Raw genomic sequence first — 27,179 nt, 5'->3', positions numbered from 1 at the left:
TGACCTCTCATCGCAACCATTATTCTAAGACGGATAACCATCCTGGCCGTTTACAGAAAGAAGGAATGGCTGACACTGAACCCTGCACTAGTACAGTATCTTTTTTCGTATTCCCACTTAGATTCACCATTAGCATGTGCTTTTGAGCCAAACAAGTCGATTTGCTTCAACAAGCCGTAAGGATTTATTTTTGAGGAGGATGTGTGGGATGGAGTTTGTTTTCATTGATACTTAGGATTCTCTTCAGTAACACTCCTCGGGTTCATTTGAATGTGCTCTGCCTCCCGGTAAGAACGTGAATGGAGACGGATGCTGTTGCTGTGCTCACGCTCATCTCCGTTTGCTCTGATAGGGAGATGTTACTTTTGAGAAGAATGGGAATGCGTTTGTTGCGCTAACACAGATTTGTTTAAGTAGTATGCTTTAGTTGGACCCAAAGTCACTGTGTGTCACAGTGTGAGTGTGGATTGCTGGGTTTACTGGTGGTTTGCTCCAACAACCTATAAGGAGTCCCAGGCCGATTTTGTTACATTGACAGGAATTCTTATCCCAACTCCTCTTCAGATTGAACCTAATTCCTCCCACTTCTCATTAAAAATATGCCTTTGAGATGAATGTGTGTTGCATTGCTTATGTTCCTGTTAGTTGATACTAACTAGGTAATGAGGTTTTGCCTTTAGGAAGAATGCCTGAGACCGAGCTCATTTGAACTAATAGTGATGCTTCTCAATAGCACTAATTAGATTCGTGCTAATTCACTCTACCTCCCAGTAAGAATGTGCCAAAGAGATGAACGCATGGAGCGCACTTCTTGTGTCCATCTTGGTTTAGACTAACTTGCAGTTAGGAGTAACATAAATCAAATGAATCAGACTGAGTGTGCTTACACTAATTAGACTCCTCTTTTTTTTTTTTTTTTTTTTTTTTTAACTTTTTTTTTTTTAACTTTTTTTTAACGTTTATTTATTTTTGAGACAGAGAGAGACAGAGCATGAACGGGGGAGGGGCAGAGAGAGAGGGAGACACAGAATCGGAAGCAGGCTCCAGGCTCTGAGCCATCAGCCCAGAGCCCGACGCGGGGCTTGAACTCACGGACCGTGAGATCGTGACCTGAGCTGAAGTCGGACGCTTAACCGACTGAGCCACCCAGGCGCCCCTAGACTCCTCTTAATTGGCTCAGACTCTCAGACCTGGCTCTTGACGTGAATTTATATTGCTGAGTTTTCCTTCATTTGTTTCACTAATCCTGACCCAGACCCTGATGCTCAGCCAGACATACTCTAAAGACCCATGATTTGGGGGCGCCTGGGTGGCTCAGTTGGTTAAGTGTACGACTTCAGCTCAGGTCATGATCTCAAGGTTCATGGGTTTGAGCCCCACGTCGGGCTCTGTGCTGACAGCTCAGAGCCTGGAGCCTACTTTGGATTCTGTGTCTCTGTCTCTCTGTCTCTCTCTGCCCCTCCCCCACTGTATTCAGTCTCTATCAAAAATAAATAAAATGTAAAAAAATAAAAAATAAAGACCCATGATTTTGCCCCCAGTCTGATCTTGAACATGAACTTGATGCTGAACCTCTTAACCTTCACTATGACCTTGATGATCTTCCTGGCTTTGAAATGACCTTGAAACTCATTCTGACCATGTTTCACCCTTTGAACCTGACCTGATACTGCCCTGATTCTGACCATGTCTCATCCTGATTATAAGTTGACTCCGTTCTTTACCTCAAACTGGACCTTTTCTGTGAACCCAACCTTGACCCGCCCTGGCTATAAAGTGATCTTGGACTTGGTTTTATGCTAGAACCTTCCCTCGATCCTAACCCTGATCCAGTCTCTCACCCTTTGGATATCATGTTTCTCTTGAATTACCTTCATTTTGAGCTTGACCCTAAACATCACATTTAATATTCATTACAACTTTGGGATGAACTTAAACTTCAAAATTGACCTTCAGCCTGATGCTGCCATGCTAATTAACCAAGATCAATGCTGAACTTACCCTTGAATTTAATCATGAAATGACCATGAAGTTAACCCTTGTCCCAGCCCTGATCATCCTCCATCTCACAGAGCCCCTGGTTTTAACCAAGAACCACTTGATCCGGACCTTGTCCTTCTTACACTAATGATCCTGACTATGATCCCCTTGACATGATCTTGGGTTAACTTTAAAATTAACCTGGAATCTCACCCTGATCCACTAATGTTCTGACTATAGCTCACTCTTTGAACTTGACCTTGATCTTCAACCTGTACAATGATAATCATCCTGACTTTAACTCTCCCTGAAATTGGAATTACTACGAATTTGACCTTGAATTTGAAAGTGGTCCTGAACCAGGCCCTAATTCTAACCCTTGTTTTCATCCTAACCATCATCCTTACCATATTTTGCTCTCAGTTTTAACTTGTCCTTGAAACTGACCTAACTTATGACACAGAACCAAATGCTGACACTGATGCCTTCAACCTAAATCTGAAACATCCTGATTATTGTCCTGGCCATCTCATGTCCTAAGTTTATATTTGACCTTGATTCTGTCACTGATGATATCCCTGATTTTGAGCTGCCATGAACTTAAAATGAATGTCTTTGACCCTGGCCCTTATCCTTCACTTTATTCAGACCTTTCAGCAGACTCTTAACTCTGATGCAGACCACCACCCTGACCATATCTTACCCCAAATTTGTACTTGATCTTGAAATGACCCTAATTCTTAGTATTCTTTTTTTTTTTTTAAGTTAGTTTGTTTGTTTGTTTGTTTGTTTTTGGTAATCTCTACACCCATCATGGGGTTCAAGCTCATTAGTCCAAGATCAAGAGTCTGGACACTTTTCTGACTGAGCAAGTCAGGTGCCCATTTGAGACTCTTGTCCTGACACCAAAACGTTCTGTATTGTGAGACACCCTGGCCTTGAGGTGAATGTGAGTTTGAATTTTTCCTTGAATCTGACTCTGGTTCTGACCCTGATCATCATGATTATATCTTACTTTCATTTTGAACCTGACCTTGACCCTGCTCTAGATTCTCACTTTGATACTGACAGTCATTCTAACCTTTCTCAACTTGACCTTGAAATAACATTACCTTCATACTGATCCTGCCACTGTATTAACTGACCCTTGTAACCTTGAACCTTACATCGTAACCATCCTTTGGACACAGGCCATGATCCATACCCTGTCTTGAAATAATTGATAATTCTCCTTAACACTGACCCTGATCTTTGTCCTCTTACCTTCATCATGACAAATCACGATCTGACCTGCCACACCATGAACTTTATCCTGAAGCCAACTCTGAACCTGACTATGATGTGCCCTCCTAGAGTCCTTTTCCCATTTCCCAAACTATTTTCACCTCACAGATCCCATTGTGTTCTTTGGCTCTTCTCTTGGATATGTCCTGTATTAGTTTGCTAGGACTACTGTTACAAATATGCAGAGTCTGGGTGACTTAAACAAAAAAATTTTATTTTCTTGCAAGTTTGGAGGATAGAAGTTTGAGATTGAAGTGTCAGCAGAATTGGTTCTTTCTGGGGGCCCTCTCCTTGGCCTGGCCTGTAGGTGGGTGTCTTCTCCCTGTTTCTTCACATCGTCTTCCCTCTGTGTGCGTCTATGTCCTAATGTCTCCTTACAAGGACACCAGTCATACTGATACTGGGTTAGGGCCCATGCATACGACCTCATTTCAACTTAATTACCTCTTGAAAGAATGTGTCCTCACATTCTGAGGTACTGGAGGTACCATTGCAACATGTGAATTTGGGAGGGGACACAATTCAGCCCTTAACATGCTATCTACATGTGTTAGCTCCCTCGTCTCTCGTTACCTTTTAACATTTAACTTTCATTTTTTTAAGCTTATTTTGAGAAAGAGAGAGAGAGAGAAAGAAAGAGAGAATCCCAAGCAGGCTCTGTGCTGTCAGCACCAGCCTGACGTGGGTCTCAATCCCACAAACAATGAGATCATGACACCTGAGCTGAAATTAAGAGACACATGCTTAACTGATTGAGTCACCCAGGTGCCCCAACTTTTCTTTTATTTTTTTTTTTATGTTTATTTTTGAGGGCAAGAACGAGAGTGCGGGAGCTGGAGAGAGACGGGGAGGTGGTGGGGAGGACAGAGGATCCAAAGAGGGCTCTGTACTGACAGCAGAAAGCCCAGTTCGGGGCTCAAGCTCAAACCATGAGATCATGACCTGAGCTGAAGTCACCTTTCATTGCTTAAAACTGGCTTCATGCCAGGTTTCCTCTTTCCTGACTTAAAATTTTTCCCTTTCTTTAAAACCTTGAAAAGTGAGGGGCTCATGGGTGGCTCAGTCGGCTGAATGTCCAACTTTGGTTCAGGGCATGAACTTGCTGTTTGTGAGTTCAAGCCCCGCGTTGGGCTGTCACCACAGAGCCCACTTCATATCCTTGGTCTCCTCTCTGTCTGCCCCTCCTTTGTTTGTGCTCTCCCTCTCAAAAATAAACAAACGTTAAAAAAAAAAAAGAAGAAAAGAAACCTTGTAAGGTACAAACTACCCTATGTAAAGAGGAAAAAAAACAAGTTGAAGAGAAAACAGCTTGCAGAAGGTTCCTTTCTCTCAAGCTTAGCTGTGTATTAGAATCAGCTGGAGGCCTGGGCCCCATCCTATTCACTGAACTTGACAGTGCTGGGGTATCCCAAGTAGATTTTTTAAGATTTTATTTTTAATCTCTACACCGATCATGGGGCCTGAACCAAAACCCCAGTATCAAGAGTTGTGTGCTCTACTAACTGAGCCAGCCAGGCGTCCCTTTTAAAACTTTTCCAGGAGGGGAAACCAGTCTGGTTCCATTAGTTGAACTTCTGACTCATGGCTCAGGTCATGATCCCAGGGTTGTGGGATCAAGCCATTTGATGTGGGCTCCTCGTTGAACGTTGAACGTAGAGCCTACATAAGATTCTCCCTCCCCCTCCCCCTCCCCCTCTGTGTGTGTGTGTATATATATGTATATGTGTGTGTGTGTGTGTGTGTGTGTGTGTGTGTATATATGCCCCTCTGCTCCTCTCCCCCACTTGTGCCTGCTCGCTCACTTGCTCGCTTACTCTCTCTCCAGTAAATTAAAAAAAAAAAAAAAAAAAAAGACAATGGAAAACAAAATACCTCCTCAGGTGATTCTAACGTGCAGCCAGAGTTGAAGTGGTATAAAAATAATACCCTAAAGTATTTTGAGCTACAACTAATGTGTAAGGCCCACAGAGAGAAGAGGATTTAGCCTTAAAAAAAAAAAAAATTTAAAGATATCAAATGCGTGCTCTAGCCAGCCCCTCTCCCCACCACTAAGCTTGCAGTCTTTCCCATTGATTGCCTCCCACAGGGAGGTCAGTCTCACCAGCCATGAGATCACGACCTGAGCCAAGATTAAAAGTTGGACGCTTTAACCAAGTGAGCCACTCAGGTGCCCCCTGCCTGTTAACTTTTGATTCTACTTTCCCTACATGCATCCAACCAATATATATATATTTTTTTAATGTTTATTTATTTTTGACAGAGAGAGAGAGAGAGACCGAGCATGAGCAGGGGAGGGGCAGAGAAGGAGACACAGAATCCAAGGCAGGCTCCAGGCTCTGAGCTGTCAGCACAGAGGCCGATGTGGGGCTCGAACCCACGAACGGTGAGATCATGACCTGAGCTGAAGTTGGACGCTAAACTGACTGAGCCACCCGGGTTCCCCATCCAACCAATATTTTTAAACTGGAAGATAGCACACAATATCCAGTTTTCTAGCTGCTCTTGAAGTAGAGGAAAGGGGTGCCTGCCTGGCTCAGTTGATAGAGCATCCAACCTTGACTTTGGGGGTGTGAATAAAAGCCCCATGTTGAATTGTAGAAATTACTTTAAAAGAATTTGGGGCAGGGAAAGTGGGTGATGGGAATTAAGGAGGACACTTGTTGGGATGAGCACTGGGTGTTGTATGTAAGCCAATTTGACAATAAATTCTATTTTAAAAAGAAGAATTTGGGGCACCTGGGTGGCTCAGTCAGTTAAGCGTCCAACTTCGGCTCAAGTCATGATCTCACAATTCTCGAGTTCAAGCCCTGCATCGGGCTCTCTGCTATCAACACGGAGCCCACTTCGGATCTTCTTGTCCCCGTCTCTCTCTGCTCCTCACCCGATTACACTCCAAAATAAACTTTTTCTTAAGTTTAAAAAAAATAAAAATTTGTGAGGGCACCTATAAAGCCTACACACTAAAATAATAATAATAATAATAATTATATATATATATACACATACATATATATATATATATATATATATATTTTTTTTTTTTTTTTTTTTTTTTTTTTTTTTTAATTGGAAGAGGGGCACCTGGCTGGTGCAGTTGGTTAAGCGCCTGACTCCTGATTTCGGCTCAGGTCTTGATTCATGAGATCAAGCCTCAATTCTTTTTTTTTTTTTTTTTTTTTTTTTTTTTAATTTTTTTTTTTCAACGTTTTTTATTTATTTTTGGGACAGAGAGAGACAGAGCATGAACGGGGGAGGGGCAGAGAGAGAGGGAGACACAGAATCGGAAACAGGCTCCAGGCTCCGAGCCATCAGCCCAGAGCCCGACGCGGGGCTCTAACTCACGGACCGCGAGATCGTGACCTGGCTGAAGTCGGACGCTTAACCGACTGTGCCACCCAGGCGCCCCTATCAAGCCTCAATTCTTGAGATCAGGCGTCGAGTTGGGCTCTGCTGACAGTGTGAGGCCTGCTTGAGATTCATTCTGTCTCTTTCTCACCCTCCCTCCTTCCCCTGCTTGCATTCTCTCTCAAAATGTATAAACATTTTTTTTAATGGGCAGAAAATGGAATACTGTGATCTCATTCCTGAATACCTCAGAATGATCATTAATTGAGGACCCACCTCAGTTAAAACTTGCATGCACTGCTCATATGTTGTAAAAAAATGCCTTTTGCAAGTGCCGGCTGAGAAGTCTGAGTGGAATACACGTGCTTCAGGAGACCTGGTTATGGGTGTGAGGCGCTGGCGGGACTTCTTTGCCAAGTGGGCTTAGCCCGTCCCGCTCTACCGGCTTTCCATGGCCTTCGTTTCCTGAACCAGCCAGAAAATCCTGGCCGTCTGGAAGATAACCTGAGCACCAGCATGGTGCACCCTGTTCCTCTCTCCTTCCAGGAGAGGAGCCCTGTGCCTTCACAGTACCTTTCCTGGCCCCCCTTCCTCTGGCAGAAATCCCACCTCCGCACTGCAAGGCTGAAGATGCCCCCTTCTGCTGGGGCGCATGTAATTTTCCTGGAATTACAGGAAGGGAGCCAGTGCTGGAACTTTGTCAGCCACTTCGGCCTTAGTCTGGTTCATGGGTGGATTATTACTGCCTAGTCTAGACCAGGGAGGAGAAAGGGTAAAGGCTGTGATAAATTTCTAGCCTGAGGGGAGGAAAAAGCCACCTTGGGGGGCCTACTGAACTAAAGTGGTGGATTCGGTAGTAGGATTTGCATCTGTGTATGTTGCTTCTGCTTTGAGAAACTTGCCTGGCTGTCAGTTCAGAAAAATACTCTGGCTCTGGCTCTAGTCATTTTTCCACCCCTAGCAAGCACTGTTTGGGGGTTGTTCAGGAGTTGTGGAAGGACAGGGAAACTTGCTGTCTTTTCATTCCTTGCCATGGGATCGGATCCTCCAACTCTGACATCACTTCAGGTTATCCTGAAGAGCACCAAATTAAAAGGAGTATACACCAGGGCCAAGTGGTACTTATTCTTAGAATGCAAGGGTGATTCAGCATGAAGATCTATCAATATAATCCACATTTATAGAAGGAAGGAAAAAATCCAACATGACCCTCAATTGATGCAGAAGAAACACTGAAAAGTATTCAACAAGAATTGAATATGGGGAAAATAGTTACACATCATATTCTGATAAGGGGTATTAACCCCCTTGGATATATATCCAAGATACAGAAAGGGTTATAACTCAATAGCAAAAAAAAAAAAAAAATCCAATTAAAAAATGGGCAGAGGAGCTGAATAGACATTTTCCCAAAGATAGATAGCTAACAGGTATATGAAAGGGTGCTCGACATCACTTATCATCAGGGAAATGTAAGTCAAAACCACAATGAGATCCCACCTGTGACAATGGCTAAAATGAAAAACAAGTGTGGTGAGGATGTGGAAGAAAAGGAACCCTCGTGCGATGCTGGTGGGAATGCAAACTGGTGCAGCCACTCTGGAAAACAGTATGGGGTTCCTCAAAAAACTAAATCCAAAGGAAATGAAAATACTAGCTCGAAAGATACCTGCACCCAGTGCTCACTGCAGCATTATTTATAGTAGCCAAGACATGGAAGCCACAGAAGCGTCCATCAATCAGTGAATGGATAAGGATGTGTGTGTGTGTGTGTGTGTGTGTGTGTGTGTGTGTGTGTATATTCAGAGCCACAAAAAGGGAAATTTTGCCATTTGTAACAACATGGATAGACCTCGAAGGTATCATGCTGAGTGAAGTAAGTCTGAGAAAGATGGAGTACCCTATGATCTCACATGTGGAATCTAAAAAAGCAAAAAACCAAACTCATACAGAAAGCAGAGTGGTAGTTGCCAGAGGCAGGGAGTGGGAGGTGGCTGAAATCAGTGAAAGTGGTCAGAAGTACATACCTCCGTTACAAAGTACAGAAGCCCATGATGTAGTTAATGTACAGTATGGTGACTAGAATTAATACTGTGTTCCGTGTCTGAAAGTTGCTAACTGTAAAACTCTTAAAAGTTTTCATCAGAAGAAAAAAAAATTGTAATTGTGTTGATGGATGTTAACTACATTTGCTGTGATCATTTGCCATATACACAAATAATCAAACCATTACGTTGTACGCCTAAAATTGATGCCATGTTGTATCTCGAAAAAATTCAACATCTTTTCATTATTAAAACGCTGAAAACAATAGAAGGAAGTTTTTTGACGTAACAAAGGCCATACTATGGCAAAAGCCATTTACCTAAAATCAGGAACAAGACAAAGATGCCCACTTTCTATTCAACATAGTGCTGGAAATTCTATGCAGAACAATTAGGCAAGAAAAAGAAAAGACTTCCTAATTGGAAAGGAAGAAATAAAATATCCCTGTTCACAGGTGACACATATACATAGAAAACCCTAAAGGATACACACACACACATATACACAACATTAGAGGTACTAAACTAAGTAACACTGCAAAATGCAAAATCAATACACAAAAATCAGTTGCATTTCTATACACTGAAAACAATTCAAAGTAAATTAAGAAAATAATTTCACTGGGGCCCCTGGGTGGCTCTGTCAGTTGAGCATCTGACTTCGGCTCAGGTCACAATCTCTCTGTCCACGAGTTCAACCCCCGCTTCAGGCTCTGTGCTGACAGCTCAGAGCCTGGAGCCTGCCTTGGATTCTGTGTCTCCTCTCTCTGCCCCTCCCCCACTCATGCTCTGTCTCGCTCTCTGTCAAAAATAAACATTAAGAAAAGTAAAATAATTTCATTTACAACAGTACCAGAAAGAATATTTTTAAGTTATAAAATACCACTTTTTAAAATTTTTATTTTTTAATTTACATCCAAGTTAGCATATAGAGCAATAATGGTTTGGGGAGTAGATTCCAGTGATTCATCCCCTATTTATAACACCCAGTGCTCATCCCAACAAGTGTCCTCCTTAATGCCCCTTACCCATTTAAGCCCATCCCCCCACCCATAACCCCTCCAGTAACCCTCAGTTTGTTCTCTATATTTAAGAGTCATGTTTTGTCCCCCTCCTTGTTTTTATATTACTTTTGCTTCCTTTCCCTTATGTTCAAATGTTTTGTATCTTATATTCCACATATGAGTGAAATCGTAGGATATTTGTCTTTCTCTAATTTCATTTAGGATATTATTATCCTCCAGTTCCGTCCACATAGTTGCAAATGGCAAGATTTCATTCTTTTGATTGCCGAGTAATACTCCATTGTATATATATACCACATCTTCTTCATCCATTCATCCATCGATGGACATTTGGGCTCTTTCCATACTTTGGCTATTGTTGATAGAGCTGCTATAAACATTGGGGTGCACGTGCCCCTTCAAAACAGCACACCTCTATCCCTTGGATAAATACCTAGTAGTGCCATTGCTGGGTTGTAGAGTAGTTCTATTTTTAGTTTTTTCAGAAACCTCCATACTGTTTTCCAGAGTGGCTGCACCAGTTTGCATTCCCACCAGCAGTGCAGAAGGGATCCTCTCCACATCCTCGCCAACATCTGTTGTTGCCTGAGTTGTTAATATTAGCCATTCTGACAGGTATGAGGTGTTGTCTCATTGTGGTTTTGATTTGTATTCCCCTGATGATGAGTGACGTTGAGCATTTTATCATGTTTCGGTTGGCCATCTGGATGTCTTCTTTGGAGAAGTGTCTATTCCTGTCTTTTGCCTATTTCTTCACTGGATTGTTTTTTAGGTGTTGAGTTTGATAAGTTCTTTCAGATTTTGGATACTAACCCTTTATCTGACGTGTTGTTTGAAAATATCTTCTTGCATTCCGTTGGTTGCCTTTTAGTTTTGCTGATTGTTTCCTTCGCTGTGCAGAAGTTTTTTATCTTGATGAGGTCCCAATACTTCACTTTTGCTTTTGTTTCCCTTTCCTCCAGAGATGTGTTGAGTAAGAAGTTGCTGCAGCTGAGGTCAAAGAGATTTTTGCCTGCTTTCTTCTCGAGGATTTTGATGGCTTCCTGTCTTACGTTTAGGTCTTTCATCCATTTTGAGTTTATTTTTGTGTGTGGTGTAAGAAAGTGGTTCAGGTTCATTTTTCTGCATGTCGCTGTCCAGTTTTCCCAGCACCACTTGCTGAAGAGACTGTCTTGATTCCATTGGATAGTCTTTCCTGCTTTGTCAAAGATTAGGTGGCCATACACTTGTGGGTCCATTTCTGGGTTCTCTATTCTGTTGCATTGGTCTGAGTGTCTGTTCTTGTGCCAGTCCCATACTGTCTTGATAATTACAGCTTTGTAATACAGCCTGAATTCCAGGATTGTGATGCCTCCAGCTTTGGTCTTCTTTTTCAGGGTTGCTTTGGCTATTTGGGGTCTTGCCTGGTTCCGTACAAATTTTAGGATTGTTTGTTTTAGCTCTGTGAAGAATGCTGGTATTATTTTGATAGGAATTTGCACTGAATACGTAGATTGCTTTGGGTAGTATCTACATTTTACGATATTTGTTCTTCTAATCCATGAGCATGGAATATTTTTCCATTTCTTGGTGTTGTCCTCAATTTCTTTCATAAGCTTTATTTTTCTTTTCTTTTTATTTTATTTTTGAGAGAGAGAGAGTGTGAGCGGGGAAGGGACAGAGAGAGGGGAGACGCAGAATCTGAAGCAGGCTCCAGGCTCTGAGCTGTCAGCACAGAGCCCGATACGGGGCTTGAACCCACTAACCACGAGATCCAGGCACCCCTGGATATTAAGGCAACAGTACTACCCAAGATTATACAAATTTAATGCAATCTTTATCAAAGTCTCATGATGTTTTTGCAGCAATAGAAAAACCTGTCCTTAAATTCATATGGAAAATCATGGGACCTTGAAAATTAAAACAATCTTGAAAAAGAACAAAGTTGAAATTCTCACGCTTTAACTTCCTGATTCAAAACTGAATGCAAAAGTACTGTAGGTGCCTGGGTGGCTCGGTTGGTTAAGGAACCAACTTCAGATAAGATCATGATCTCACAGTTCGAACCCCTCATGGGCTCTGTGTTGTCAGCTCAGAGCCTGGAGTCTGCACTTGATTCTGTGTCTTCCTTTCTGCCCTTCCCTGCTCTCACTGTCTCTCTCTCTCTCTCTCAAAAATAAACATTAAAATTTTTTTTTAGTTTAAGAGTATATAAAGAACTCCTACAACTCAGTAACAAAAAAATCAAAGGACTTGAAAAGACATTTTTCCCAAGAAGATATACAGATGGCCAATAAGCACAAGAAAAAGATGCTCAGTGTCATTAGTCACTTGGGAATGCAAATCCAAACCACTTCACATTCATTAGTGTGGCTATTATACAAAGTGGAAAACAAGTGTTGAGAATAATGTGCAGACATTGGGGCCCTTGTGCATTGCTAGAGGGAATGTAAAATGGTGCAGCTGCTGTGGGAAATAGTTTAGTCATTCCTCAAAAAGTTAAATGTGGAGTTACCATATGACCCAGCAATACCACTCCTAGGTACAGACCCCAAATAATGAAAGCTGGGACTCAGAGAGATACTCCGACATTGTGTTCACAGAAGCATTATTCACAATAGCCAAAGGGTTTGGGGCGCCTGGGTGGCTCAGTTGGTTAAGCGTCCAACTTCACTCAGGTCATGATCTCACAGTATGTGAGTTCGAGCCCCGCATCGGGCTCTGTGCTGACACCTCGGAGCCTGGAGCCCGCTTCAGATTGTGTCTCTCTGCCCCGCACCCACTCTGTCTCTCTCTGTCTCTCAAACATAAATAAACATTAAAAAAAAAAAAAATAGCCAAAGGGTGGTTACAACCCAAGTGCCCATCAGCAGATCAATAGGTAAACAAAATGCAGTATATGTTCACACACACACGGAATACTATTCAGCCATAAATTCTGAGTCATGCTATCACATGGATGCACCTTGAAGGTGCTATGCAAAGTAAAATAAGTCTGACATAGAAGGTTAAGTAATGTATGATTCCACTTAGATGAAGTGCCTAGAATACGAAAAATCCAAGACCCTGAATGTAGGATAGAAGTGGGGGCGGGGCAAGGGAGAGTTAATATTCGGTTGATACACTTTCTATTTGGGCTGTTGGAAATACTAACTATGGTTGCACAACATTGTGAATACACTCAATGCCACTGAACTCTATGCTAAAAAAGGTTAAAATGATCAATTTTATGTTATGTACATTTTATTTTTAAAAGGAAACTATTGATGTAAAAAAGTCCAAGGCAATTAGTACCTAAAGTCTATGACCCTGAAAATAGGGCTTAGCCTCACAGAAACCCCAGCTCCCTTGTATAGATAGAGTGTGAGCTCCATGCAGTGTTGGGGAGGAGTTAAGGAGGGATGATTTCTTTGGCCATAATGCTTTGAGAGCCTGTGGACCACCTGCCACCTTTGCTGGTGGAAGGGGGTATAAGCAGGAGTGAAAAGAGAATGCCTTTGGGGCACCCTTCCCCCTGCTCTCCATGACCGGTGAAATGGTCCGGGGGAAGTGTGGTGTCCGCCGCCCCCCCAGATTTCCCTGTTATCCCAGCTTCAGATTGCTCTCTACTGTTGGGAGTGCTGCCATTCCAGAAACTGGGGTGCCCAGAAGTTTGTCCCTTTCACCATTAGGAGCCCCTGGAGCTCATCTCCTCAGGCTGGGCCACAGAGTTTGAGCTGCCAAGGCAGTATTTCACATGTCCCAAGACGGTCATTCTCCCCCCTACACTTGTGTGGAGGGCTAGAACTTTAAGATATTTCATGGGGCGCCTGGGTGGCTCAGGTGTTTAAGCATCTCATTTTTTTTTTTTTCTCTTTTTAATGTTTATTTTTGAGAGAGCGTGAGCTGGGGAGGAGCAGAGAGAGATGGAAACAGAATCTGAAGCAGGCTTCAGGCTCTGAGCTGTCAGCACAGAACCCAGTGCAGGGCTCGAACTCACGAACCGCAAGATCACTGCCTGAGCTGAAGTTGGATGCCAACCGACTGAGCCTCCCGGGTGCCCCTAAGCATCTGACTTGATACCAGCTCAGGTGATGATCTCACAGTTCTCTCTTCCTCTCTGCCCCTTCCCTACTCCGTGAGCTTTCTCTCTCCCTCTCTCTCTGTCTCTCTCAAAATAAGTAAACAAACATTTTCAAAATAAAATATATCCTCATGTCGGGGCCCTACCATCAGTGCTTTCAATTCAATTGGTATGAAAGAAAGCACTGTATTTTTTAAAGCTTACCAGGTGATTTGAGTGTGTAGCCAGGATTGAGAACCACACTTCTGGGGGGTGATAAGTCAGCAGAAGCTTTTGGCTCAAGGCCCCATACAAAACTAGGAAAGGAGCTGGGAGTCATTGTATTCTAGCATATACCCAAGGGTCCATATACCCAAGGGTCTAAACTCTCTAGGCTTTGGGGTCAATTCCCTTCCCAAGCCTGCCGATCATCATGATCCATCATAAGAATCGCCTTGCTAAAGGAGATTCCCACGCCCCTCCCTGAACCTATTGACTGACTCTTCAGGGAAGGAGTCTGGGAGTCTGCATGTCAATAAGCGTCTGGGAGACAAGGCTCGCGGTGCCCAGAGAAGGCGCGCAGGGCAGGCACGCGCCGCCGCAGGACGGCCTTTGAGAGGCGGGCGCGGTGCAGCGTGCGGGTCTCCGTGGAGACGAGGGGCGGGGCTGGCCCGCGACGGCTGGGACGTCGGGGGCGGGGCGCGCGCCCAACGCCTAACGGCTGAGCCGAACCCAGTGGCCCGGGGCCGTCTCGCCGCTGCCATTCCCGCCCGCTCCCGCTCCGGGGACGGGCCTGGCCCGGCGGCTCGGACCTCTGGGGGCGGTGGGGCGGTGCGGCGGTGGGGCGGGTGGGGCGAGGGAGGGAAGGGCGCCTGCAGGCGGCGGCGAGACAGAAGCGCAGGGTCCCGCGCCGCCTCTTCGGCAAAGGCCGTCGAGGGCCGCGCCCCCCCACCCGAGTGCTCGGGCCCCCGTGAAACGGAGGGGCGGAGGGGGCACTATTGCACCCCCGCTCTGGAGAGGCACCGACTGAGGCAATAGCTAGGCACCCACCACTGCTAAACCCCCTAGAGTAGAGAAGGGCACGTCCGCTCGGGGGCCAGCACCAACACCTTGCCGGTGTGTCGCCGGAACCCTTTATCTTATGTCCCCCAAAGGTCTCCCCGTTGACCCTGACCTCGGCCGTCGCTTACCCGAACTACGCCACATCCTCCCGGTTCGTTTTCAACCCTCGCGTTGAAACCCTCCCGTTCCCTGGACACAAAGTTGCCCCAGGTGGGCCCGTTCTGCCTCCGGCTGGGGTGAACGGCCACCTTGTGGCAATCCTGACCTGAGATGGGGGGCTCCGGGAAAGATGCTGTCTTGGCCTTCACCCCCCCCCCGCCCCCCCAGGCTCTCCAGACACCTGGTGTAATACTTGAGACAGAAAAGACCAGGCCAAATCTCTGTACCCCGGAGGGGCCCTTTTTTTTTTCCTTCATTTATTCAAACAAATATTTATTGAGCATCTATTGTGTGCCACGTGCAGAGGATTCCGTGATACACAAGACAGATAAGCTGACTTTAGGGTGGGGCAGAGAAATGAGGATTAGAAACGCACAAACTCCCCAATAGTGAGACGTGCTATGACGAAAAACATGGGAAAGTGTGGAGGAAGGGGGGGCGTGGGTAACCCTACTTCAGATGGGGTGTTTAAGGAGGGTTTCCCGGAGAAGGTGACATTAACTTGTCACAAAAAGGGGCAATTGCCGTGAAAGTCTTCAAATTGAAGACTGGAAACAGCACAAAGGCACTGCGGTGGCCTGCGGCTTGGATGTCCAAGGCGTGGACAGAAAAGCCAGCAATGAAGGGGAGCCAGGGTAAAAACAGGAGACCAGCAGGGGACAGGACCACATCTGGCCTTCCAGGCTGTGGGGAGACGTTTGGATTTTACTCCGAGTGTGATGGGAAGCTGTCCACGTGTTTCGGCAGGGGTGGGCAAGATCCCACAGGGGCTTTGGGGAAAACTTGGCCTCTGTGAAGATCTGGCAACAGGGAGACCCACTTTGAGGCTTTCTCAATGTCTTGGGGCAGGGGGTGCAAGGCAGGCAGGTCCAGAATACAGTTTAGCGTCAGAGAGAGCTCAGTCCCTCTTGGTATTCTTCTCGAGGTCAAACACCCCCTTCAGCTGTTTCCAGTGAGGCATGGTTCTGGGGCCTGGGGCCCAGATGAACAGCCTTTATGGTTGTCTTTCACACCCAGACAAGGGTGGCTCACAGCCTGATGCCCGCCCTCATCCTGTGGCCCTGCTCTCCCCTTCCCACGCCCAGCCAACTGGACAGATGGGGCAAGGGTACTGGACTGGTAATTAGACTTGGAGTAGAATCCGCATGCCCCGAGTCCTGCCTCTTCTCTGGACCTCAGCTTCATCATGTAAAATGGGGCGGGGCGGGGGGCGGGGGGGACAGGGCAGATGGGACAAGATGTGGGCTAAGGATCCTCCCATTCAATCCCTTGATGGTCTCAAAAGCATTATTCAAAGCCCACTTCTTTCAAGAAAGATTACCTGAAGAGGGGGGGAGAAAAGGAAGGGAGCATATTTTTTGAGAGCTACTGATGTCAGGCTCCAGATTACACGTTGGTTTGGTTGGGTATTTTTTCCCCCATCTTTAAATATATTTCTGAACCTGACTTAGGGCCAAGAGTTAGATTCGTTTCTAGATTCTCATCATTCGATGCTACACAAGACAGCCAAGGTCTTGGAGGCAGGCGGACAGATAGGAAGCAAGTAAATAAAAGCTCACGCAGCTGGAGAAACCTTAAGAGAAAAGGAATCAGGATGACAGGATGGAGGGAGCCAGTGTGGATGGGGGCGGCAGTCGGGGGTGGGGAGGGGGCAGGCTAGCAGGATGCCTGGCGCCACAGCCGGCATGTCTGCAGGGGTGTGCCCGCCAGGAGAAGGAGCCCGCAGGGAGGGAGGGAGCGCCGGCAGATAAAGTCGAAGAGGTCAGCGGGGCCTGGCGGAGTCAGGGTGGGGGGTGGGGCGCTGGAGGGTCCCAGCAGGACAGTCACAAGCTCTGGTTTGCCTTTTAAAAGCTCCTCTGGCTGCCTCGTAAGTAGAGGAAGAACTGGATTGAATTTGGCCGAGGAGGGGGACCATGGCAGGGCCAGGTGTATGTATGGTGGCCATCCAAGCGGGACGCCTTTGCTGCCAGCTACCCGGTGCAGCCGTAATGTCCCCACCCTTCAGGCCCCCCTCAGATAATGGCAATTAGGGAGCAGTCTGGTGTGAGGCTGTGCCTCATCACGGGAAGAAAGGGGCAGTTAACACATACTTGACTAGTAGAAAAGTTCAAGGTCCCCAAATGGGACAAGCAACGATGAAATAAAATTCTGTGCCTTGCAAAGGTCGCAGTAGGCTTTCCACTAGGGTCTTCAAAGGTGTCACAATTCTATGGGGTCCCTGCCTGCTCTGCCAGGCAGCCCAGTGGGCTCAGTGCACAGATACTTCGAGTTGTGACCCATGTAAGGTCAGTGCTGGGACAGGAAGCCAGACCCGGTTTGAATCCCATCTCATTCATTCAACAAATATTTACTGAGGGCCTACTATGTGCCAGGCCCTATGCAGCAGTGAGTTAGACAGGGCTCCTGCTCTAGTGGGAACAGGCAGGAGACAGGATAATCTCAGAAAGTGATAAGTGCTATAAAACAAAGTACATCAAGTGTCTGGGGGTAGGGGAGCGGGGGCTACTTGCAATGGGGTAAACAGCAAATGCCTTGCCATCTTTTTCTGGCCGGATGTCATTGGGGCATTGCCCAACCTTTCTGAAGCCTCAGTTTCCTCATCTGGACAGTGGAGGGACATGCACCCACCACCCCCTGGAAATGATATTCCGGGAAAGCGTGGTGCCCAGGCTCCCAGCTGCTGAGCAAGGGGCTGCAGGCTGCTCTCCCCGCCGCCCCCGCACCTGTTTAGGGCTTTCAGTTCTTCCCCAGGAAGAAAGTGTCCACTAACTGAGGTTGGTTGTGACAAAGGGAGATAAAGCCAAGTTTCCCTTGCCTGCACCTCAGCCAACAGGGATTGCGCTGTAGGGGTGGCCAAAGCAGGCCACTGGGGCTGGTGGCCCAAGGAGACACGGGCAGGTGGTTTCTGCCTGTCGGCTTTTGTCCTCATCTTCTGGATCCCTCTCCAGAATGGTTTCTCGATCCTGTCCTAGCTCCTTGGGCCTCAAACCGAAGTTCTGGGGAAGAGATGTCCCCCAGCTCCCTCCCCCCCAACTCCACACTCCCCTCTAAGGAAACCAAGCCCTGCAGGGGCAGAGGCGAGGCCACAGGTCCCGGAGCCCGAGCCAGGCCAGAGCTCCCTCTCGGAGCCTGTAAACTGACCCTTGGGTGGGGGGAAGAAGCGGGGGGGGGGGGGGGACCGGGAATGTACCCAGAAGACCCCTGCCCCCCAAGGAAAGGGAATCCCCAGAAGGCTTTGGGCTGGGAGCTACCCTCTCCTCACGGGGCCTTTCCTCCCTAACGTTAACCACCCAGCTCCTCTCAGCTGCTCTCCTTGGTCGCCACCCAAGGGTGAGCCTGGGAGGGGACAGTTACTCAAGGGCGGAGCCTGGAGAAGCCATTTTCTAGTTTCCACTGCTCACTCCCTCCTTCAAATCCTCACCCCTGGTCCAGGCTCTCTGAGCGGCCCACATGCAGGCCCTGTGACACACACACGGACGGGAGGGCTGGACAGAGACCCCAGTTCCAAGCCTCAGGATCCCCGGGGCTGGGGATGCTGCTTGGGGGCAGGGGGAGGTGCAGTCAAGTGTAGGGTGAGCCCAGAGCAGCCAGGCGGACGGCTGAGGCCACTAACAGGAATGAAGAATGGGATATGAACTTAGAAAAGCAGGCAGGAGGCAGACCACAGCCAGTCTCCGCCACAGCCCAGAAGAGAGGGCAGTGGGGGTGGCGGGGTGGGGGGACAGAGGCCCTGAGGAGTGATGGCAGCACCTGAGGTGGGAGCCCAAGGGAGGGCATGTGCACACCAGCTGGGGGTTACAAAACCTGAAAAGGAAGAAAAACGAATCCTGAGGGCCCAGCGCTCTCCCTGTGGGGTGGCACTCATGCGTGGAAAAAGGCCCCAGGTGGGGACACAGCACAGCACAGCAGTAGGAAATGGTGGGGGGGGGGGGGGGGACATGCTCTTGAGGGCAACCTGGTCTCAGGTCACCAAGAGTTAGCAAATCTCTTGGACAGAGGAACCCCATTTACAGGACGAATCCTCTAGATCTTTCCAGGATAGCAAGGAAGGCTAGTCCCGGCTTGCGCCACACATCCACCCACAGGGCTGGTGGAAAACACCCAGGCCCTGTTCTGAAGGCCAAGTTACACCTGGATGTGTCAGTGGAAACGTCCTGTTCAACAGAGCGGGAAGCACAACTGCGTGTGCGACAGGGAGCGGTGACACGAGGGCCCCCGTTCAGCCGCGGGCGCCTGCCAAGAGCCGGGCCGAGGCCAGGCGGTGGGGGCGAGGGGCGGGGACTTGGTTTTCCCTCCGCATCCTTCCTTCTACACCGTTGGGTTTTATACCACGAACAACTTTATTGAGAAAAAACTAACGAGCTTTTAAAGAACTGGGGGGAGGGGCAAGGCGGCCTGGGGAAGGGCAGCGAGATTGCTGGCAGCGCCGGGGCAGGCTGGGCCCCCACCCCCCTTTCCTCCTGTGCCCGCTGCTGGGTCCCGCAGCCTTCCGACTTTTGGAGGACGGACGGAGGGGGGCGGCTGGCTCCTGGAGACAGGTTCAAATCTCCCATCACCCTCAATTCTTTCACCCTCGCGGCCTTATCTCTAGTGGTTGGGGATTCTTACTCGATACCCATGGTCCGCAGGTGCCTGGGGTGAAGGCTCCCCTAAAGGCCAAATGCAGACGTGTGCACGCGGTCCTGCCATCCCTTCTCCCTTAATGCCATTCCGAATGAAAACGGCACGAAGCTGTGTGAAGTTCCACGAAGGTCTGGTTTCTTCCACGAGAACTACTTACCTCCATTCTTAAAACAATGCGTACTGTATTAGAACCCTTCACGGGGCTCACGCTTTGCCGGTGCCCTAAGCATGGGCCACCTGCACTTCAGAGCCTGCCCCCTGGCCTATCCCATTCCACCCGGCTCTTCCTTTACGCCCCGCTCGGGCCTGGGGGGCCAGCAGGCTCCCTGCAAGCGGGGCCTCCGGGAACTCCAAGCTCTCTCGGTCCCCACGTTTCGCACCCTTTCAGCCTCAGCAGCGACTTGGCCCCTCCTTTGATCTCTGGCCACTCTGCCCGGGTTCGTCTGACCCACGGACCCCTCGGAGCCCACTGCCCGGCCACAAGGGGCTAGGGGCCAGGGCCCCGAACAACGTCCCCATTCAGGGTTTCACAATATACATTTGCATCTTAAAGGCAACCTTCCCCACCGTCTCGCCTGGTGAATTTCCCTTTGTCTCCACTTAAATGCTGAAAAGTACTTAATGCCTCTCTATTTACATTTAAAATCCCAAACTGGGCCCAGCCACCCTCCCTCCCAGCCCAGGCCTAGGCTGGAGCCAACCTCTCAGTTTAAAACCCCTTTTGGGGAGACCGATTCTTTGGCCTTCAACTCTCTGCAGCCGGCTCAAGCCAATGAGGCCTTTCCGGGTGAAGGACCCTCAGGGGCAGGGTCTCTGAATCCCATCCCTGAGGCTGGTGACTCCCACGCAGGGCTTCTGAAACCCTCCCAGGGGAAGGTGCCTCCATTCAAGCTCTAGTGTGTGTACCCCTTTTACAGATGACACTGAGGCTGACAGAAGCACAGGAGGGAACCTGCCCAGAGCCCGGGGTTTTGCATCCTAGACCCAGACTTGCCATCAGGCCCAGCAGACTCCTCTGCTGACACCAAGATCTCTGTTTTATGTCCCATCCTCCAGGCAGGCTGTGTTCTTCCCAGTCCTCCCTTCTCTTGAGGACATCTCGGTTTGGCTGTCCAGACTCAGACTGCCAAAGCTGGAGGAGGGTCGTTCAAACTGCACACATTCCTTTTTCACAAACTGGGGAACCGAGGCAGAGCAGTGGGGGGTGGGGGGCGGTGGGTGGCACAAGAGGTCTGGGGGAGTGGCCAGGGTCGAGGTCAAACCAGGAGCTCATGGCTCCGGGTCCATCTCCCTGTTGCTGCAGTACAGACAGCAATGAACAGGGGTACCCAGCAGGCAGGGTGTGGCCAGGGCTGGGATCTGGCAGGGAGCAAGGCAGGCCCCACTCTGTTCTTACAGTTTTACACAAGCAAATAGAATAGGGTCAGATGATGATGGTAAGCACATGATCAGAGGATGATGTGATACAGGTACTTCAGCCAGGCTGGCGTGGAGGCTGCCCTGAAGAGGTAGGTATTCATGGATTGCAATCGAAATAAAGGCAGTCAGCGGTACAGCAAGTGCAAAGGCCCTGAGGTGGGAGTCCCCTGGGTCTGTGTGAGGAACACAAAGGCCAGCGTAGGGGCGCCTGGGTGGCTCAGTGGGTTAAGCATCCGACTTCAGCTCAGGTCATGATCTCCCAGTTTGTGAGTTCGAGCCCCGCGTCAGGCTTTGTGCTGACAGCTCAGAGACTGGAGCCTGCTTCAGATTCTGTGTCTCCCTCCCTCTCTCTCTGCCCCTCCCTGGCTCACACTGTCTCTCTCAAAAAAATAAACATTAAAAAAAAAAAAAAAAAAAAAAGGCCAGTGTGGCTGAGTGCAGACTCCTCTTAAGTCTGATGAAAAGCCACTGGAGGCCTTCTCAACAGAGGTGGGAAGCAGGGGATCAGACTTCACATCAGCTGCTCTGCCTGCTGCTGAATGGAGAGGACTGTGGAGAGTGTGGGGGTGGGCTTGGGGAGGAACCTGTTTGGGGGTAGCTGTGACAGGAAACTATGGGGTGAATGAGAGGGTAGAGGGAAAAAAAAAAACAGGGCGAGTCTATGCTTTGGGGCTAGGACTGCCTGGGAACCTTGGGGAGAGGAGCAGGTTTGCAAGAGAAAAAAACCGAGTTCTGTTTTAGCCAGGACGCAGATGAGATGTGTCTGGACATCCCAGTGGAGGCCACGACAGGCGGCTGGATGCCAGAGTCCTTTGGTCAGGAGAGAGACAGAAATGAGGGCTGATAGAAACGGGGGTCAGCAGGGTATGGATGGTGTTTGGAGCTCCAGGATTGGATGAGCTCAACTAGGGAGAGAGAGAGAGAGAGAGAGAGAGAGAGAGAGAGAGAGAGAGAGAGGCCCTGGCCACTTCCATATGTTTCTTTTTCCAAATTTTGTCATGTTTCATTGGTTTGCTTGAGGCCTTCCCCACCTACGTTTCCATAGAGGGGTGATGGGGGTGGGGAGCTGTTTGGGAGGTATGGGGTTTGAGAAGCATCCCTGAAGGCTGGCAGCACCCCAGGCCTAGAATCCTGGCTAACTGGACATCCAGGTAGCCCCAGGCCTCAGTTTCCTCATCTGTACAACGAGGCCAGTGGGATGAAACCACTTGCGTCTCTGGCAGTTCCCAAAGCCCTAGAATTATTAGTCTCCCAGAGCCCCACAGGCAGCGCTCCCCTCCCCCCACAAGCACCTGCTCCACCAGCAGGCCAAGGAGCCCACTAGGGCCGGTGTGGACTCTGAGCCGCGTCTTCTGCACCCTCCCCACCGCCTGGGCCACACTGCCCTGCCTGTACGTATTCACTCCCTCCGCTGGTTCCTTCTCCCCTCCAACCCTGGCCAGGCCTCCCCCAGGGCTGGAGAACCTTCCCTCTGCCCCACACTGGCCACACTCCCTAAACTGACCAGGTGTTGGGGGTCTAGCCCATCTAGCAGAAAAACTGTTAACTCAGGCCCTGTTCTTTCTGCCCCCACCCAGGGTGAGTCCTCAGATTTTTTGAAGGGAAAGCTGAAGTCTGGACACATTTTTACCCGAAATCACCTGATTTTTTTAATCCTGGTGTTTTAAAACCCACGGGGCAAACCGGGCAGATTCCAGCCAGGGGGTCTCGAGGGCCGGAAGCTCGCCGGTCCATTCTGATAGACTGATCCACTTTCTGAAGGGGCTGCACGGTGACCGACCAGCCCTTGTTTCTTGAAACTCTCTCTTCCTTAGCTTCCGTGACACCTGCCACGCCTGGTTTCCTCCTCCCTCTCTGACCGTTCTTCCTCTGTCTCCAGTGGAGCACCCCTCCCTTTTCTACCATTTCCACGTCCTCCTTTTCCCTGCGCGATGACCCCAGGGAAGACACCCCTGACCCAGCCTGCTCCAGATTCACATTTCCAGCGACCTTCTCTCCCGGAATGGCTGGGCAAATTTCAGTCTGAGGATGTCCCTGCGGCCCATGCCAGGGTTCCCCCAGGGGCATCACCCTCTGCTCTTGCTCTGACCTTTAGAGCCCCAAGCTCTAGCCTCTCTAGGCCAGGCACCTGGCTACCCCCTCCACCTGATTTCCTTGGGCCGGCTCTCTTTCCGGTGTCCCTGTTCCTGCCCCATCATGTACCCTGGGCCACCGGGTAGGGCCGCCATGCCCACCTCCCCCGGCGTGCCCTCTGCTCATTCTTGGATGGCTCCTGTTCCTGGACAGACAGACACTCCTCAGGGGGCTGCAGCAGCTCCGTCTTCCTGCTTCTCGGTCACTGCACTGCATCCTCCAAGCAGCCCAGCCTGCACACACTTTGCATTTCCGGAACCTGTGGTTTTTGTGCTCAAGTCACGTGCAGTTTCTGCAAGACCTTTGCCAGACCACCCCAGCAAGACCTTTCTGCTCCCCAGGGCCGCCCCCAGGGCTCAGCTCTGTGGCACTTTCAGAAACCCCTCTCAGTCAGGAAATTCCTGGCGGTCTTTTCTCACTTTGGCTGAGGTCTCAGGCCCCAAGGTTTTCCTGGCCCTTGACAGACAGTCCACTCAGGGGGGTCCTCATTCCTGGAAGAGGGGCTTGGCCTTCTTTGCCGGGACGGGACCTGTGATTATCTCCCCTCCTCTATGGGCCGTACTCACCGCCCTGGGAGTGAAGCCCTTCCTGGCTCCCAGCGACTGACACCCCCCCGCCCCCCTCAAAACCACTCCCCGTCTCACCTTTTCCTAGCTTCAATTTCTTCCTCTCCTGGACCTTATTCACTAGCTTGTCAGAGGGCAAATGGGGTCTGTGCTTGGGGGTGCGCGCCGACAAGAGGGGACTCTTGGGGTAGAAGGCCCAGAACACCCCCACTCTGCTTTTCCGGACTTGAAGGCCTCCAGCTCTCTCCACCCTGAAACCCCAATTTTCTACGTCCCGTCCCACCCACCCCTCCATGCTCAGGCCTAAAATCACTTACCCCAAAGGGATCAGCTCTCCTCTCTGGGTGTCTCCCCATGGTCTCAGCTTCCCCAAGCAGAGGCTTCTTTGGCTTCAAGAAAGACCGTCCGGCGCCTCCTCCGCACCCGCGACACTGGACCCCGCCCAGCTCAGGGCCGCCAGACTTGCACGATCCTCTGCGGAGGACTTCGCCTGGTACCAGGAGAAAGGAGCCGGGCGAGCGGTCTCCAGGACCCGCTCTCAATCGCACTCTCCCAACGAGAATGGGAGGGGTGTGGCCGGAGCAACTCCCCTCCCCCATCCTGTCCGAGAACTCCTTCGGGGGTCGCACCCCGACATTTCGCTCAACCTGCTCCACCGTGGAGCCGACATTTGGCTTTGGGGGGGGGGGGGGGACCGTGGCGGCTACTCGCGCACCACAAAATGGGGCACTTAGAGCATCAGCGCCAGTGGGGGTGGGGGGCTAAGAAATGTCCTCAGAGAGACACTTGCGGTCGTCCCCCACGTCCTCTCGGGCGGTGCCCGGGCCCCTTAGGCCTAACAAGACCCCGGGCGCACAGCTGGAGGGCGCCTCCAGCCGCCATCCCCTCGGACTCGGGTGGAGACCCCCCTCGAAGATGTCCTAGCACACTTCACATTGCCCCAGCCGACCACGTGAGGGCGTGCCCTGTGTTAGTTCGGACAAATTAAAGCTTGTCCTGCGGGCAGGCCTGGGGCCCCCTGGACGCGCTCGGGGCTTAGGTGGCCGTGGCGCACTCTTGGCTGCCGGCCGCAAAGCTCCGCGCCGCGCGGCCTCCCCCGGGGCCCGAGCTATTCGTCTCCAAACCGGGTGCCCCCCTCCACTCGCGCTCCCGCAGCCTAGGGTGCACCCCTCCGTTCCCCTTTGTCGAGCCCTTCCTGGGCGCAGGCCGCTTCTCCGCTGCGCCACAGGCTCGGGCCCTGTCCGGGGCGCTCGGCGGTGGGCTCGGTGGCGCCCGGGAGGCGCTGCCCGGGAAGCCAAAGGCCGAGGAAGGGGCTCCAAGAAGCACAAGTTGGCGCTGGCTCCAGACCAGGCTGTTGTTGTTCTCAACGTGGTCCGCCACGGAGCTATAAAGGCGGAGCGGAGCGCCCTCCTCACCAGAGCGCAGCGCGCACGCCCAGCGAGCTCCGGCGGCAACGGTGGTAGCGGCAGCAGCGGCGCTTCCCTCGGCCGATTTCCTCGCTCCTGCAGGGTCCCGGCTCCGGCGCCCTCCGCTCCGGCCCCTCCGCTCCGGCTCCGGCCCCGGCCCCGGCCCAGGACCCCCGATCCGGCCGGCCCGGCCCCCACCCCAGCCCTGCCGCCCGGCCCCAGACCCGGCCGCGGCCGCTCCCGCCTGGAGCCGCCGCGCGCCCCCAGTCCCCCGGCGCCCCCTCGGCCTCTCGCCTTCCTCTTCCCGGCGCGGCCCCCGGGCTTCCGCGCCCCGCCCGCCACCAACCCGCTCGCCACCATGTCTGTGGAGCTCGAGGAGGCCCTGCCGCTGACGACCGCCGAGGGGGCGGCCAAGAAGGCGGCCAAGGCTGGCGGCTCGGCAGCGCTGTCCCCGTCCAAGAAGAAGAAGAACAACAAGAAGAAGAACCAGCCGGGCAAGTACAGCCAGCTGGTGGTGGAGACCATCCGCAGGCTGGGCGAGCGCAACGGCTCGTCGCTGGCCAAGATCTACACGGAGGCCAAGAAGGTGGCGTGGTTCGACCAGCAGAACGGGCGCACCTACCTCAAGTACTCCATCAAGGCGCTGGTGCAGAACGACACGCTCCTGCAGGTGAAGGGCACCGGCGCCAACGGCTCCTTCAAGCTCAACCGCAAGAAGCTGGAGGGCGGCGGCGAGCGGCGCGGAGCCACAGCGGCCGCCACCGCCCCGGCGCCCGCCGCGCACAAGGCCAAGAAGGCGGCCCCGGGCGCGGCCGGCCCCCGGCGCGCGGACAAGAAGCCGGCCAAGGGCCAGAAGCCCGAGAAGCGCTCGCACAAGAAGGGCGCCGCCTCCAAGAAGGACAAAGGCAGCAAGGCTAAGAAGGCGGCGGCTGCCGGGGGCAAGAAGGTGAAGAAGGCGGCCAAGCCCAGCGTCCCCAAGGTGCCCAAGGGCCGCAAGTGAGCTCGCCGGCCTGCCGGGTCTTTCCGGTGTTCGGTTTTTCTACCCCAAGTGTATGTAGGTTTTTGTACGGTTGCCCGGCCAGGCCACCGCCGCCCCTGCTCTGAGCCGCACGGAGGGCCCGGGGCTCCCTCCATCCCCTTTCCTGCCCCCCCCTCCCCCGCCGCCGTAGCGGTTTTTTGTTGTTGTTTTTGCTTTAGATTTTTGAAACGGCCAGGCGACGCCCCTATTGGCTCTCGCCCTTGGCAACGGCTGTCTCCATGGTAACCGGCCCCTAGGCGCCAATGGCCGAGGCCGCGCCTGCCTGCCAGGGCGGGGGCCGCGGGTTGGCCGGGCCCTGGTGCGCTGAGACGCCGCCGCCGCGCCGCCCTTCCCCACTCCCCACCCTCCGCCTTTGGGTGCGCGACAAACAATCGCTCGGGGCGCGGGGCCGCGCGGCCTTCCTTTCCTCCCGTTGGCCTTTTTGGGGCACAATAAATTGTTTAAACCTTTGAACCGCTCTCGTTTTCTTCCGAGTGGAGTAGGGATGGGTGCGGTCGGCGAGCAGCTTGGGTTGGATGGTGGGTCCCAAGGGTCTTGGGTACCCCGGATGTTAGCTAGGTAGGCCTGGAGTTCCCCGTGAGGGGTGGAAACTGCGGGGAGGGGGCGCCTGGCTGATGCCGGAAGGAGCCTCAAGGGACCGATCTCTAGTGTGCGGAGGTGGAAACATGCTGGAGATAGGCTGCTCCGGTCCCCGACGGGGTGGGGAGAGGGGGAGGGGACAGCCATGGCTTTTTGGCCTTACTGGTCAGTGCCCCTCAGCACGTACGAGGTCCCTCCAGGCTGAGCCTTGGCAGAGGTTAGTTATTCCGAATTCACTGAGACTTTGTGTTGATGTGAGAGGGATGTGGAGGCCTCGGGCTCTGGCACACTGAGCACAACCCGAGGTGTGGCCTGAGCAAGGCACGGATCCTCAGCTTGTTTGTTCATCTGGAGTGCACACGCGGGACCCCGGAGGATTCCTGGACAAGTTGGAAAGTGTGAACCTGAGCCCTGGGACACTCTGGTGTCCAGCATATGGAATAGTTGTACTTAAGGCCATTTGAGCCTTTGACAGATGTTCCTATGAGGACAA

At 51.2% G+C, this 27,179-nt stretch overlaps 1 protein-coding gene across 1 annotated transcript; it reads left to right on the top strand.

Annotated features, from left to right (window-relative positions):
- The first annotated feature begins 24,623 nt into the window (after positions 1 to 24,623).
- On the top strand, positions 24,624 to 26,560 carry H1-10 (H1.10 linker histone). Its single transcript, XM_060631908.3, has one exon. The coding sequence runs from the start codon at positions 25,427 to 25,429 to the stop codon at positions 26,066 to 26,068; it is 642 nt and encodes a 213-aa protein (XP_060487891.1). The 5' UTR covers positions 24,624 to 25,426; the 3' UTR covers positions 26,069 to 26,560.
- Positions 26,561 to 27,179: the final 619 nt, after the last annotated feature.

The sequence above is a fragment of the Panthera onca genome, chromosome A2 (assembly GCF_046562875.1).
Source record: "Panthera onca isolate mPanOnc1 chromosome A2, mPanOnc1 haplotype 2, whole genome shotgun sequence".
Classification (NCBI taxonomy): Eukaryota; Metazoa; Chordata; class Mammalia; order Carnivora; family Felidae; genus Panthera; species Panthera onca.
This window is presented reverse-complemented; position numbering and strand designations above follow the sequence as displayed.

What these genes read in the sequence shown, in the direction of transcription:
- H1-10 (XM_060631908.3), top strand. Translation starts at nt 25,427, where the DNA reads ATGTCTGTGGAGCTCGAGGAGGCCCTGCCGCTGACGACCGCCGAGGGG.